The following is a 14,036-nucleotide window of genomic DNA, read 5'->3' as shown; positions in this document are numbered from 1 at the left end:
TGAGAAGGTTCTGATAAGGCTCACCTGAACAAAGAGCATTGTTTAACAGAGCTGAGTCCAACCACGTTGCATCCTGCAACCCAAGAGCTTCCCATGGCAGGGCCAGTGCAGGCACTGCCCCTGTGGCCTGGCAGTCCTGGCCTCTTGGCTCAGTGGCCACGGGCACCCAGTGCCCCAGCAGCAGGCAGAGCCCTGCAGGGGCTGCTGCTGGCCGTGGTGTTCTGCCAGTGCTGCTTGTTCACCTGGGAGCAAGCCCAAGGGGTGCAGGGCTGAGTGGTTGCTGCTCCCTGCTCAGCAGCCAGTTCTGCTCCAGCAGCTCTTGCCAGGCAGACATTGCTCAAACCCCTGGGTGGGAAGGCAGGAGGAGGTGGGTAGAGTGGGGTAGCAGAGCAGAGATCAGCAGAGAGCCACAGGGCAGCCAGGAACATTTCACTAAACACTTGTCCCTCCCTCTTGCCGGCGGGGATTTGCGGGGAGCAGCCGTGCGGGACGTGGAGCTCAGCAGCTCCGGTCACCGGGCATCACCTGCGGGTGCCAGGCTGGCCCGGAGGAGCCGTGCCTGCCTTCCCTCGTCGATCCACTCCTTAATGTTTCCGGTATCGTTGAGTAGAAACAATCTGACCTCCGGGAAAAGAAATCGGCGGTGGCCTCAATTGCTTTGTGTTTTGTGTAAACAGCCTCACCGGCAGAACAACCTTCTCCTTCAGCCTGGAGAGACAGCACGCTCTTGTCCGGCTGCTGGCTCCCGCGGGGCTGACACACACCTTCGACTCTTCCTATTTGCCTGACCCTAATTTCGGGATTTCGGACCGTAGTGACCCCGAGCGGGGCTCTCTGGGGCAGCGTGAGGGGGAACTCGCGTCCCGGCAGCTCCAGGACACGCTGCTCCGGGACCAGAGGCAGAAATTCCGAGGAAATGTTTAAAGCAGGGACGTTCCTGCGTTACTCACAGCAGCCCCGGAGCCCCGCGGGGCGGCGGCAGGGAAGGGGCTGTCCTGCGGGGAGGGGACATCCCGGCACCCCGGGGTGGTCGGGAGCGGGACCGGAGCGCTCGCCCCTGCTCGCAGCCCGTGCCATGAGCTGCAGCGCCGGGCGCCGTCCCGGGGCTGCTGCCCGGTGCGGTGTCGGTGCTGTGCCCCTCCCCGGTGCCCCTGCCCGGTGCTGTGCCCCTCCCCGGGCCGGGGCCGGTGCCCGGAGCGGGTCTCGGCGGTCGCTCCCGGTTGCGCGGTGGCGGAGGCAGCGGGTGCGAAGCTGCGCGGGAGCGGCCGCTCCCGCCGGGCTTGAGCCGATGCTGGCGGCCGAGCCCGCCGCCACCGGAGCCATGTCCCATCCCGAGGCGGAGCGGGCGGACAGCGGCTCCCCGCCGCAGCCGGAGCCGGAGCCCGCTCCAGGGCTCACCGGACGGGCCCCGCACCGCAACCGCAGCCGGCGGCCCTCGGGGCGCGATTCCCGACGTGCTTCCTCCCGCTTCAACCGGCGGAGCTCGGCCGAGCTGGAGCTGCTGGGGTACCCGGCGCCGGACGGGGAGCGCGGGGGGTCGCCGCCGCCGGCGGCCGCTGCCGGGCTCCGGGAACCGGAGGAGACGGAGAGCGAGGAGGTAGAGACGCGGGCGGTCGCCACCTCCCCCGACGGCCGGTTCCTCAAGTTCGACATCGAGATCGGCCGCGGCTCCTTCAAGACCGTCTACAAGGGGCTGGACACGGAGACCACCGTGGAGGTGGCCTGGTGCGAGCTGCAGGTACGGCCCCTGCCCCGCCCGGGCCAAGCGGCTCCCGAGGGGCGCTCGGACCCTCTCCCGTCCAGTGTCCCTCCGTGGGCAGCCCTCCCCGCCCTGACCCTGCCCGGCTGCTGTGGGACTCGCGGGACACCTCCCCGGGCTGCCGCCCGCACCGGCGAGGGCAGCACCCTCGAGCCTCCGCCTCTGCCGGTCGCTGTGGTGCCACAGCAGCGGGGCAGGGCTCGGTGCGGGCTCCCCTCGCTGCCTCGCACTGTGCCCATCACTGCCAGTGCCTCGGTGCCTCGTGGGTCTGCTGGCCCGGACCCAGACTCCTGCTTAGTGCCCCGCTCCTGGCCCTCCTGCTCATCACGTGCTGTTTTCCATTTGCTTTCTGCATTATGGAGCATGCCAGGGTGCCCACGTTCTTGATGCCAGTCCCTGCTCTGGCGCTTTACAGGTGGATCTGGGGCTGAGCATCCCAGTGTCTCTCTGATGCTCAGCAGCTCGTGGGAGTACAGCAGTGCCCTCTCTGCGTGCCTGCCTGTGCTTGTGTTGGATCTGCCTCCCAAAGTTTGCTGCCGTAGCCCTTGGTGTGCCCTGGGGCTCGTGCCTGCAGCGAGCTGGGGCTGGCTGTCAGCTGGGAGCAGGGTACAGCACGACCTTGGTGCTCTCTGCCTGCTTGACCTTGGCTGAAATTGTGTCCATGGCCACCTGTGGGTGCTTTCTGTGATGCTGCCAGGGCCTCTCTGCTGGAGGCAGCTGGACCTGTGCTTCCAGGTCTCTGAGGAGCATCCCCATCAGGAGATCCTCCATCTCCTTGGCTGTCCTGCCAGCAGGATGCTGAGAGCAGTGGTGATAGTGTTGCCTCCACAATGCCTTTGCCCCCTCAAGTGCTTTTGATGGGCCTGATCTTGTCCAAGGAGGTGCCCAGGGAAATCTGTGCTGTAGGGCTGCCTTTTCTCCTTGGAGCACCTGGGGAGAGGTTTTGGTGAAGTCCAAAGTCTCCCTCAGGCTCCTGATCCTGGGAAGGCTGCTGTGGTGGGAAGGTCCAAGTCCTTGTTGACACAGAAAAACGTGTCTTGCGAGTTTGTTGTCTTGTTCCTAAAAGCTCAGTGCACTGCAGGCAGCTGCTGGGCTGGGTCCTTGGGGTGGCTGCAGCCCAGCAGAGCAAGAAGAGATCCTGAGAGACTGGTGGGTGGTTTCTAGAGGGCTGACCATGGCCTCTTGGTGAGGAAGGTGAAGATTTAGCCCCCACCCCCATGGGTTCCACAAATGCTTCAGTCGTTGAGAGCTCAGTTCAGAGCCAGCTCAGTTCTCCTGCCCTCACAAAGCCCCACAGCTCCATCCAAACGCCCCTGAGCTCTCCTGAGTCCCTTCAGGTGGCAGCCACTGACTGGAACAGGCTCTCCTTGGCGAGCCAGGACCTTCCTTGCCTGGATGAGTCAGCTGTCCCCAGCGCTTCCCGCTCCGCCAGCTCCGTGTCCCTCCCCTGGGTCTCAGCCCCACGTCCCCTGTCCTGGGGCCTGGCACGCACAGCAGGGCTGGCAGCAGCTCCTTGTCCTGCTGCTCCCTGCTTGGAGGGGCTGTGAGGGGATGAGCCTGCAGCCCCCAGCTGGAGGGGAGAAGGGAGCTGGGCAGCAAAACACTCCCGTGTCCCAGCCCAGCAGGCACAGGCTGGCCCCGCTGCTGCTCCTGCCAGCCAGGAGTGGCACAGCCACTCACTTGTCCCCTGGGGGTGGCTGTGGAGGGGCTGGGGACCCCTGCCAGGGACCCTCCTGTGAGCATCCCATGGTGCTGGGAAGATCTGACCCCTCTGGTCCTGCAGCCTCCCACGGGAGTGCAGACAGGTCCCTGCTCCCACCCCGTGCCTGCCCCTGCCCTCTCCCCTCCCCACCCAGTGTTTGGCTCCATTCCACTGACTGCTCTTTATTCAGTGTCTCTTGTACCCAAATCCATGTCCCACAGGGGGCTGAGAGGACAGATGCAGACATTTAGAAGTTTGTTTTCTCCAGCAATCATGCAAAGAATTGGACACTGTGACACAAATACGGGATTTGGAACCACAAATAAAAATGGTTGTGGTTCTGCCATTTTAAAAATAGCTTTGTCCTGTGCACTTCACAGTTCTCCTTCTATTGCCTTTCAATTCCAAATGAGTACTTAACCTCAGGCCTGACCTGTTCTGCACCAGAGAACCTGGTTGAGCTGCCGTGATGGATCCCAGTCCCAAACCCCAGCTCTCCCTACTGTCCTTGCCCTGACCTTCCCTCCTCAGAGCCTGGTGGAGCAGAGGTTGGCTTTGCCTGTCTTATGTGTCTCTGAGACCCCTCAGGGGACTGCCCATCCCTGTCCCCTGTCCTGAACGCAGCGTCTGTCTGTCCACAGCCCCTCTGTTTGTGCTTTCCAGCTTTAGCCTGGCACTATTTCTGTCCTAGGTGCTGCGGGCGGTGGGGAAGGAGGAAGCAGGGAGGAAACCAGAGGCCCAGAGTGGGGTCTGGCTCTAAATACCTGACTGTGCAATTTCCCTGTGGAACCCCTTGGGGTTCCCCAAGTGGGCAAGAGCACTCTGGGCAGCAGGCACTGCTGTGCCTCCCCAGCTCCAGCGCCCAGGTAACCTCAGCCAGCAGCCCTGGGGCTGTAGGGCACCTTGTGCGTGTGTGCTCACATGGCTGTGAGCTCCTGCTTGGCAGGGCAGACCCGCAGGGAGGGCAGCGAGGCGCTGGCACCCACTGCTGACAGAGAGCTGGCTCCTCTGGGGGGGCTGGGGACCTCCCTGGGGCTGTGGACGTGGCTGGGGGGAGAGTGCTGGGCACTTTCCAGCCCTGGCCCTGTGCCCGCCGTGGTGCTGCTCTGAATGCCCCTCCAGAGTGCAAGTGCCAGTGCAGAGCCAGGGATGGGGCAGCCCTGTGAGTGCTGCAGAGGGCACTGAGCACTGCCAGGCTGGGGACAGCCTCCTGCTGCAGGGACAACAGCCGTCCCCACCCTCCCTTCTCCTGCAGCTGGCCTCAGCTCCTGGTGCTGGCTGTGCTGGGCTCCTCAGCAGCCAGCTCCTGGCTCACAGCATGGGCTGGACCATTGCCACCCAGCTCCTCGTGGTCCCCATGCCACCACCCCCAGCGTCCTCCTCCGCCCTGTGTGGGAGCTGCTCGGAGAGGACGTGGTGTGCCCCTGCTGTGTGCCATGTCTGTGCTGGCAGCCCTGTCTGCCCTGCCCCTCCTGGTGCTCCTCCAGCCAGGCTATGCCCAGGCTGGGCTTGGATGCCCACACTCAACAGGGAGAGTATCAGCACAGGGCTGGGAGCTGCTGCCACTCGGGTCGTGTGGAAGGAGCGATGCCAAGCGAGCCCAGCAGCCCTGGCACAGCCTTGCCTCCCCCAGACCTCACTCCAGGCACTCTGGGAGAGGTGGCCTTGTGCTGGGGCTCTGCCTGGAACTGGGCATGGCACAGTGAGGGCCGTGCTGGCACAACTGCTCCAGTTGGGGTCCACTCTGGCTGAGCTGGGAGAGCATGGCCACCTGTGACTGCCCACTTCACGGCCCGTGCCAGCTTCCTCATGCCCTCGCAGGTTTGTGGGGTGCAGTGAAGGCTCTGGACACCTCTCAGTGGGTAGGAGAGGGCCAGAGGGGTGGTGGTGGCCGTGGCACTGGGCAGGGAAGCCGGGGTGTGCTGCTGGCCCTGCAGGGGTTCGGGTGCTGTTTTCCTCCTTCCCTATGAAAGGTCCCATTCATGCTGCTGCAGCGGGCTCAGGTTCTCCTCTGGGCTGAGCCTGTCCCTGAGCATGTATTAAATGTGGGGGGATTATGGAGCAGCTCCAGCCAAGCCACGGGGCCGCCTGTGATGCAATGAAAGTGTTACGAAAGCCACGGGATTGATGGAGGGTGGCCACTGGCCAAGGGGCCGGGACAGCTCTGGAGGTGGGAGCTCTGTGGCAGCTCCACTTTCCTTGGCCTCTGAACGTGGGCTGGGCAGGGGTCCCAGCCTGGAGGCCCCCAGGCTCTGCAGCAGCCCAGGCTGTGGTGGGGTTGTCGCTGCTCCTGCTCCTGCCCAGGGCTGAGCCTGGCTGCTCCAGCCCTGGCTCAGCTCCCCTCTCCCTGCACCCGGGGCTGTGTCCCTCCAGCATGAGGGGGCTGTCCCCTCCGCTGGCCCCCGCCCCAGCTGCAGTCAGCACCCTCGGCTTGTGTTTCCACTTTAATTAACTCGAGCAGGAGGAACATGGAAAAACCTGGGCTGGAGCCTCCCCCGCCTGCTTTCCCCAACAAAGGCCTCATTGAGGCTGGCCCAGCACCCGGCTACACGGAGCCCAGAGAGGACACAAGAGCCGTGGCCATCGTGTCTGCACAGGGCAGGATGGCAGCAGCTTCTGCAGACCCCTCACGTCCCCTCCAGCTGCAGCCTGGGGTTCCCTGTCCCGAGGCAGCGTGGGGGGCTCCAGCTGGGGGCTGAGGGAGGGGAGTGGGCCCAGCACAGGGCAGTGGGGAGCTGCACAGTTCCCATCTGGCGTGCACCCACCCAGAGTGGTGGGCTGGTGGGGGGACCACAGCCCAGGGTGGCCGCAGCCACGAGTGTGCCACCGTGCTGGGGGACAGCAGGTCCGTGATGGGGCCACAGAAGCCTCCTCTGCCTCGTATGGGGACATGAGGGACTTTTGTGGCCAGGGCACCCCCCTGTGCTCGGCAGGACCCCCGTGCCCTCCTCACACCCCCCCTGGCCCCCACAGACACGGAAGCTGTCCAAGACGGAGCGGCAGCGGTTCAGCGAGGAGGTGGAGATGCTGAAGGGGCTGCAGCACCCCAACATCGTCCGCTTCTACGACTCCTGGAAGTCAACTATCAAAGGCCAGATCTGCATCGTGCTGGTCACAGAGCTCATGACGTCTGGCACCCTGAAAACGTGATTGGGGCGTGCAGGGGAGGGAACGGGGTCCCCGCTCTTTGTTGTGTGGTCATCTGAGTCCAGATGGCAACAAGAGGAGGGTGGGCTGGAGCCAAGGCTGGGCCACGAGTCCAATCCCGCAGGTCTGAGCCCTGTTGGTCCCTGGCAGGTATTTGAAGCGCTTCAAAGAGATGAAGCTGAAGGTGCTGCAGCGCTGGAGCCGGCAGATCCTCAAGGGTCTGCATTTCCTGCACACTCGCTCGCCCCCCATCATCCACCGCGACCTCAAGTGTGACAACATCTTCATCACGGGCCCCACGGGCTCCGTCAAGATTGGGGACCTGGGCCTGGCCACGCTCAAGAGAGCCTCCTTTGCCAAGAGTGTGATAGGTGGGGCTGGCTCCAGGGAGCTGTGGGGGCTGCAGGGGTGGGAACCTGGGGGTCCTGAGCTCCTCTGCTCCTCCAGGGAGCTGTGGGGGCTGCAGGGGTGGGAACCTGGGGGTCCTGAGCTCCTCTGCTCCTCCAGGGAGCCCCTGGGAGCTGTGGGGGCTGCAGGGGTGGGAATCCTGGGGGTCCTGAGCTCCTCTGCTCCTCCAGGGAGCTGTGGGGGCTGCAGGAGTGGGAACCTGGGGGTCCTGAGCTGCACTGCTCCTCCAGGGAGCTGTGGGGGCTGCAGGGGTGGGCATCCCGGGGGTCCTGAGCTGCACTGCTCCTCCAGGGAGCTGGGGGGGCTGCAGGGGTGGGCATCCCGGGGGTCCTGAGCTGCACTGCTCCTCCAGGGAGCTGTGGGGGGAACCTGGGGGTCCTGAGCTGCACTGCTCCTCCAGGGAGCTGTGGGGGCTGCAGGGGTGGGCATCCCGGGGGTCCTGAGCTGCACTGCTCCTCCAGGGAGCTGTGGGGGCTGCAGGGATGGGCATCTCAGGGGTCCTGAGCTCCTCTGCTCCTCCAGGGAGCTGTGGGGGCTGCAGGAGTGGGAACCTGGGGGTCCTGAGCTGCACTGCTCCTCCAGGGAGCTGTGGGGGCTGCAGGGGTGGGCATCCCGGGGGTCCTGAGCTCCACTGCTCCTCCAGGCACCCCCGAGTTCATGGCGCCGGAGATGTACGAGGAGAAGTACGACGAGGCAGTGGATGTCTACGCCTTTGGGATGTGCATGCTGGAGATGGCCACCTCGGAGTACCCCTACTCCGAGTGCCAGAACGCCGCCCAGATCTACCGCAAGGTCACCTCGGTGAGGCCCAGCCCCAGCTGGGGGTGGTGCTGCTGGCTGGTCCCACAGGAGCCAGGGGACACGGTCAGCTGGAGCTGTCAGGCCCTGCTGCTGACAAAATGTGTCACCGTGAGGGTTGTGTGAGTGGCTAAAGATAGTGAGGGGTTGCTCTGCCAGGCCATGGAGCTGTGGGTGGTGGTGGTGGGGCACGGCTTGGCCAGACCCCACATCCCTGGCTCTGCACCAGGCACTGCCAGTGTGTTAATGGGGTGGAACGGCAGCAGTCTGCTCGGTCACCCTGGCCTGGGGCACTGCAGCTGCCCTGACCAGTCACAGCTGGCTCCTGCCAGCTCCTGCCTGTTGGGGTGGAAACTCTGAGCCCTGGGGCAGCCTGGCTCGTGCAGGCACACGTGGCCTGGCCACCGGGGCCACTGCAGAGCTCGTGTGGCCCTGGGCTGGTTGTTCCCTGCGCTGGGATGGCGCAGGAGGTGCTCACTCACTCTCACTACCCCCAGGGCCTGAAGCCCAGCAGCTTCTACAAGGTGAAGGTGCCCGAGCTGAAGGAGATCATCGAAGGCTGCATCCGCATGGACAAGAACGAGAGGTGGGGGCAGAGGGGAGCCTGGGTGGCAGGGTGCCCCCGGCCCTGAGCCCACACTGAGCTGTGCCCTCTGCAGGTACACCATCCAGGACCTGCTGGAGCATTCCTTCTTCCAGGAGGACACAGGGGTGCACGTGGAGCTGGCTGAGGAGGATGACGGAGTCAAGTCTGGGCTCAAGCTCTGGCTGCGCATGGACGACACGAAGAAGCTGCACGGCAAATACAAGGACAACAACGCCATCGAGTTCCTCTTTGAGCTCTACAAGGACGTGGCAGAGGAGGTGGCTCAGGAGATGGTGGGTACAGAGATAGGGGAGCCCTGGGCGGTCCCTGCACCCCGAAGTGACAAGCTCCCTCCTGTGCAGGTGGTCCTGGGCTTTGTGTGTGAGGCTGACTACAAGCTGGTGGCCAAGGCTGTGAGGGACCGTGTGGTCGCCATCAAGCGCAAGCGGGAGAAGCTGAAGCGTGCCCAGGGTGCTCCATCACCCGCAGAGCCAGAGCAGCCCCCGGGCGTCCTGAGGCTGCTGGAGGAGCTCAAGTCCCCGCTGCCACCTGGTGCCCCCACGCCTGCCCTGGCCACCCCTGGCTCTGGGGACTCTGCCTTCAGCAGCACCTTCCCCCTGGAGCCTGAGGAGCCCGAGGCTGACCAGCACCAGCACTTCACCTACCGGCACACCAGCTACTCCTCAGCCACCTGTGCGTAGGCACCAAGGGGCAACTGCCGGGTGGGCAGCAGGGGAGCTGGGGGGGAGGCAGGAGGGGGGGTCTGTCAGCTTCTCCCAGCCCCACAGCCCTTCCCCAGCTGCTCAGGGCTTTGGCTCATGCCAGCTCTCCCCCACAGCCGACTGTGAGACTGATGGGTACCTGAGCTCCTCTGGCTTCCTGGACTCCCCGGACCGGGCCCACCGCAGCTTTGTGGCTGTGGACCCCACCAGCCCCCCACCCACCCGGCCCGTGCGCTGCTTCCCCACGGTGAGCACGGCCCCATGGGGTGGGGAGGGGGCTCAGGGCAGCCGTGGCAGCAGCTCACCCCCTCCTCTCCCTGCAGAGCATCGCCGTGCAGCTGCCCACCGAGCATTTGCCCCCTGCCAGTGGCTTCTCCTCCTCGGTGGACAGGTGAGGCTGGGGGGTCGGGCGGGGAGCGTGGTGCTTGGGAATGGCCACGCTGATGCTCTGGAGCTGGGGCTTCCTGCAGCTACACCTCGGATGTGGCATCGGGCATGAGTGATGGCTACGAGGGGCTGTCAGCCAGCGAGCAGAGCACCAAGCTGCCACCCAAGAGAGCCTCGGGGAAGCTGCTGAGACGCCGAGCCCGGTCCAGGTTGCGCATCACCAACGTGAGTGCCACAGGGGCCAGGCAGGGGCCAGGAAGGTGCCAGGAAGATGCCAGGTGGGTTCTCCTAGGCTGAGCCAGCCCTGCTGCCCACAGATCTCCGACAAGAACGACCGAGTGGTGGAGTGCCAGCTGCAGACCTACAACAACAAGATGGTGACCTTCAAGTTCGACCTGGATGGGGACAACCCGGAGGAAATTGCAGCCGCCATGGTGAGAGCAGGGGCAGGGTGAAGGTGGGGCCTGCCTGGCTGGGCTGGGTGCTGACTGACCCCTCCACCCTCAGGTCCACAATGAGTTCATCCTCAAGTCAGAGAGGGAGAGTTTCATCAACCGTATCCGGGACATCATCCACCGCGTGGAGACCCTGCTCCGCAAGGACGGCCGCGGTGGCGCCGAGCTGCCCAAGGGCCCCGAGGCTGACAGTGCTCTGGGCAGCCCCGTGAGTGCCAGCCTGGCCCTGCCAGCGCTGGGGAAGCTGCTGCTGCTGCTGCTGAGCATGGCTTGGGGTGCTGCCTGGCCCCAGGGAGTCCGGGGTGGGGGCTGGGGTGCAGGGTCCTCCTGTGGTCGCTTGCCCGCTCCTGTGACAAGTCAAGGTGCTCCCCAGCACAGAAGAGACTCCAGCTCCTGTCCCCACAGGTGGTGGGGCCAGGGTGGGGCCCAGTGGGGGCTTGGCACAGCCTGGCTGGGGCCTCTGCCCCGGTGCTGGGCTCAGCTCGCCCTTCTCGCAGGTGGACCTGCAGCTGCAGGGGCTCTCGCGCTCCATCTCCTCCTCATCCTCACTCAGTGGTACGTCTGTGCCCCTGTGCGGGCCCTTCCCGCCTCCCCAAGCCTCGTGCAGGGCAGGTGATGGCCTCAGCCAAGCCCTGAGGGTCTCAAAGGACATGTCCTGCCCTGGCTGAGCCTGGCTGTCACCCCTTGGCACAGACCTGAGCTGCACCAGTCCCAGCCTGGCTGTGCAGTCCCCCGTGCTGCCGCTGCTGAGCCGCTCCCCGTCAGAGACCAACCTGGCCAGTCCCGCGGAGCCTCCGCCAGCCCCGGGGCCACTCGGCTCCCCCACAGGTGCCCGTGCTGGCAGGGTGGGCGTGCTCATTGCCCTGGGGCTGCCAGCTGCTCCCTGGGCAGGGGTGGGAGGTGGCCCTGGGGGCTGCTCCTGACACTTCTGTCCCTGCAGGCTCAGCGCAGACCTGGCCCCTCGTCTCCATGACTCCCTCCTGGCTCACGTCGTCACCAGCACTGACACCAACGCTGACTCCCCAGGGGACCCCCGGGGGGCCTGTCCCCCCTGCCCTGCCCCAAGCCCTCCTGTCCCCCCAGCCTGTCCCCACATCCCCTGTTCCCCGTGAGCCCAGCAGCCCCCTGAGCCCCGCTGTGACCAGCACACCCTTGTCCCCCACTGCCCCCCTCTTGTCCCTGGCCAATGTCTTCTCCCTGGCAGTGATGACCGTGGCCCACACTGTCTCCTCCATTGCCAGCTCAGGTGGGCACCTGTACCCAGCACTGCTGCCACGGCCGCAGAGTCTTGCCCTGGGTGCCCCACGCTTTGTCTACCCTGACCCCACCAGCACAGACAAGCCAGTCCCACCTGGCAGTGGGACCCCAGAGTCGGTGGGAGCTGCTGTCCCCACTGCTGGGGTGCCCATACCCTCCCTTCCCTTGGCACCAGCCCCAGCGTGCCCCCCGGGCAGCGAGGCCGTGGGGAGCCCTGTGCAGCTGCTGAGCCCATCCACACCTGGGAGTGCAGAGGGCAGCACGGTGAGTGTGGCTGTACGAGGGCTGTCCAGGTGGAGCTCAGCGTCAGCAGGGCTGGGTGGTTGCTGCAGGTGCTGCACTGGGATGGGATGGAGCCTCATGGCTTGTGGAGCCCCTGGGATGCAGGGAGGGCTGAGCAGGTGGCAGATCCCAGGGCACAGAGGGGAGGACGGGAGATGTGGATGTGGCAGGACCTGGGGTGGGGCTGCTGATGTGCTCAGGTGCCCACAGGTGCTGCCGGGTGCCCCCAAGCCCAGCCACTCTCTGATCATCTCGGAGGCACCAGCCCCCAGCGTGCCCAAGGCGCAGCTCTCGCCCATCAATGAAGGTAAGGCGGGGCAGGGCCGGGGCTGTGCCGGCGCCAGGGCACCGCAGTGCCCCGCCAGCCCTGTGCCCTGAGCCCACCAGCCGCCCCTGTGCCCCGCAGAAGCCAAGCCGCAGGTGCTGGGCCGGTTCCAGGTGGTGCCAGCCAAGGAGCTGGCCGTGAGCTCGGCGGGGCTGGGCAGCAGCGACGGAGAGCAGCGGGGCCCGGAGCCGGCAGCGAGCGGCTCCCCGCCTCCCCCGGGGCCCGACACCAGCCACAGCTCGAGCAGCGACTCGGATGCGGCGGCGGAGGCGGCGGAGCGAGGCCCCAGGGCTGAGGAGGTGCCAGCCGAGGCGGGCACCGCGCCGGCCGCGCCGCCGGGCAGCGACCCGGGCGAGGGCCCGGGGGAGGAGAGCACCGAAAACGTGCCGCAGGCCATGCTGAGCCAGGTGTGGCTGAGCTACTCCCGCAGCTTGTCCTACGTGAGCAGCGACGACACCGAGAGCGAGGACGAGGAGATCTGGGAGGAGCTGCAGAACCTGCGCCAGAAGTGAGCCGGGGCTGGGCTGCACCCGGAGGCCACCCCTGCTCCCACCCAGCCCGGGGGGAGCTCGCTGCCCCTTCCCCGGCCCCGCTGCCAGCCCCTGTCCTGTCCCCAGGCACCTGGCGGAGGTGCAGCTGCTGCAGAGCGCCCAGAAGAAGGAGATCGAGGAGCTGTACCTGCGCATGGGGAAGCAGCCGCCGCTGGGCATCGTCTCGCCCGCTGCCATGCTGTCGGGCCGCCAGCGCCGCCTCTCCAAGGGCAGCTTCAACCCGTCCCGCCGCAACAGCCTGCAGCGCCTGGAGCTCGCACCGCCCGCAGGTGCCGCCCCGCTCCCGTTCCCGTTCCCGTTCCCCGCGGGCACCGGGGCCGCGCCGCCCGCCGTGCCCTCACGGCCCTGTCCCCGCAGGCATCATGCGCCGGAACTCGCTGAGCGGCAGCAGCACGGGCTCGCAGGAGCAGCGCCTCAGCAAGGGCGTGACCTTCGCCGACGAGCTCGGGCGGGCGGTAAGGGCAGGGCGCGATGCCCGGGCGCTCCCGGCCGGGCCCGCGGCGCTCGGTTCACGGCCGCTTCTCTCCGCAGTAGCCGGCTGGCCAGGAGTGACTCCGTGAACTACCTCACCCAAGTGCCTGCGCCGCGGGGCCGTGCTCGCACCCACAGCTGTGTGCCCGCTGTCGCCAGCCCGAGGTGTCCCCGTCGCGGGGGCTGCGAGGAGCCGAGCCCGCCCCGAGGATCCCCGGCTCGTCCCAGCCCAGCCCCGGACCCCGCCCTCGGCCGCAGCGCCGGGATGCGGGAGCGCTGTGATACGAACTGGCGTTGGAAAAGCGTTTTCATAAACACGGATTGAGTACAAACCGTGTCTGGTGCGTGTCTGTGGGGCGGGACGCGCGGCTGCTCGCCTCGCCGTGTGAGGACACAGAGCACAGCAGAAAATCCCCCGCGAGCCGGGCTCAGCCCGAGAGATCCGCGACAACGGGCGCTGAGGCGTTCTCCAGTGAGAGATTTATTGCGGGGAGCGCTGGCACCGGGGCGCCCCGTCCTTGCCGCGGGCACGGCCCCGGGCCGGGCTCTGCCGGCCTGCGGGAGCCCCCGGGGCCTCCTCCCGGCATCGCAGAGCACGGGGCCGGCCCGAACCCCTCGGGCGCATCTCGCGGCCCGTCCTGCCTGGCGCGGGCGGCAGCTCAGTCCCGGGCCGGGCCGGGCCGGGCGCTCCCCGCTCAGCTCGCGGCGCCCTCGGCCCGCGCCCGGGCCCGCGCCCGCGCCGCCTCCGCCTCCTGCTCCAGCTCGTCCAGGAACCGCTCCTGCGACACCGAGTAGAAGGTGTAACCGTCTGCGGGGGGAGTTAAGGAAAAGCAGCGGGCGCGGCCCCGGAGCCCCCCGGCCCCTCGGTGCCCCGGAGGATACAGATGCCAAACGTCACCGCGCCGATGCCGAGAGCCAGCAGCACGTTGCGGCTGCGGAGCCGGCGCTGCAGGGCGCGCTGGCGCTGGGCGTGCTCCACCTGCGCCATGAGGCGGCGCTGCTCGGGGCTGAGCCCCGGCTCCCGGGCCGGGTCGATGCGCCGCGCGAACGCCGCCTCCCCGGGCTCTCCCGGCGCCGCCATCTTCCCCCGCCGTCTCCGCGCGGAGACGTGACGCCACATCCGGCGAGGGGGCGCTGGCCAATCGGAGGAACGGAGCGGCGCGCGGCTGGTGTCGGTCGCGGCATC

General features: G+C 67.0%; 2 protein-coding genes across 4 annotated transcripts; one reads left to right on the top strand and one right to left on the bottom strand.

Moving 5' to 3' along the window:
• Positions 1-860: 860 nt before the first annotated feature.
• WNK4 (WNK lysine deficient protein kinase 4) lies at positions 861-13,182 on the top strand. Of its 3 annotated transcripts, XM_039697220.1 has the most exons (21): positions 862-1,738; positions 6,435-6,607; positions 6,759-6,979; positions 7,660-7,817; positions 8,312-8,400; positions 8,474-8,693; positions 8,763-9,093; positions 9,239-9,369; positions 9,446-9,513; positions 9,593-9,734; positions 9,827-9,943; positions 10,017-10,172; positions 10,462-10,519; positions 10,658-10,792; positions 10,905-11,210; positions 11,397-11,485; positions 11,714-11,810; positions 11,910-12,336; positions 12,446-12,648; positions 12,737-12,834; positions 12,914-13,182. In XM_039697220.1, the coding sequence occupies exons 1-21, from the start codon at positions 917-919 to the stop codon at positions 12,929-12,931; spliced, it is 4,059 nt and encodes a 1,352-aa protein (XP_039553154.1). In that variant the 5' UTR covers positions 862-916; the 3' UTR covers positions 12,932-13,182. The 3 variants fall into 3 exon arrangements, with proteins under 3 accessions (XP_039553151.1, XP_039553154.1, XP_039553152.1); XM_039697217.1 differs by having other exon boundaries at positions 861-1,738; positions 10,905-11,485; XM_039697218.1 differs by having other exon boundaries at positions 867-1,738; positions 10,905-11,485; positions 12,911-13,182.
• A 129-nt stretch (positions 13,183-13,311) lies between these two features.
• On the bottom strand, positions 13,312-13,989 carry LOC120496625 (cytochrome c oxidase assembly factor 3 homolog, mitochondrial). The gene is made up of 2 exons (XM_039697257.1): positions 13,733-13,989; positions 13,312-13,658 (listed from the first exon to the last, which is right to left on the bottom strand). Exons 1-2 carry the CDS (start codon positions 13,968-13,970, stop codon positions 13,546-13,548), a joined length of 351 nt encoding a protein of 116 aa, XP_039553191.1. The 5' UTR covers positions 13,971-13,989; the 3' UTR covers positions 13,312-13,545.
• Between the last annotated feature and the right edge of the window lie 47 nt (positions 13,990-14,036).

The sequence above is a fragment of the Passer montanus genome, unplaced genomic scaffold (assembly GCF_014805655.1).
Source record: "Passer montanus isolate IOZ18808 unplaced genomic scaffold, ASM1480565v1 scaffold117, whole genome shotgun sequence".
Lineage (NCBI taxonomy): Eukaryota > Metazoa > Chordata > Aves > Passeriformes > Passeridae > Passer > Passer montanus.
Note: the sequence above shows the minus strand (reverse complement) of the source record. Positions and strands in the feature narration are given on the sequence as shown.

What these genes read in the sequence shown, in the direction of transcription:
- WNK4 (XM_039697217.1), top strand. Translation starts at nt 917, where the DNA reads ATGTTTAAAGCAGGGACGTTCCTGCGTTACTCACAGCAGCCCCGGAGC. An exon ending in ACAGTGCTCTGGGCAGCCCC is followed by an intron (nt 10,173 to 10,461) that starts GTGAGTGCCAGC and finishes CCCTTCTCGCAG; the next exon opens with GTGGACCTGCAGCTGCAGGG. An exon ending in CTCCTCATCCTCACTCAGTG is followed by an intron (nt 10,520 to 10,657) that starts GTACGTCTGTGC and finishes CCCTTGGCACAG; the next exon opens with ACCTGAGCTGCACCAGTCCC.
- LOC120496625 (XM_039697257.1), bottom strand. Translation starts at nt 13,970, where the DNA reads ATGTGGCGTCACGTCTCCGCGCGGAGACGGCGGGGGAAGATGGCGGCG. An exon ending in CGCGGTGACGTTTGGCATCT is followed by an intron (nt 13,659 to 13,732) that starts GTATCCTCCGGG and finishes CTCCCCCCGCAG; the next exon opens with ACGGTTACACCTTCTACTCG.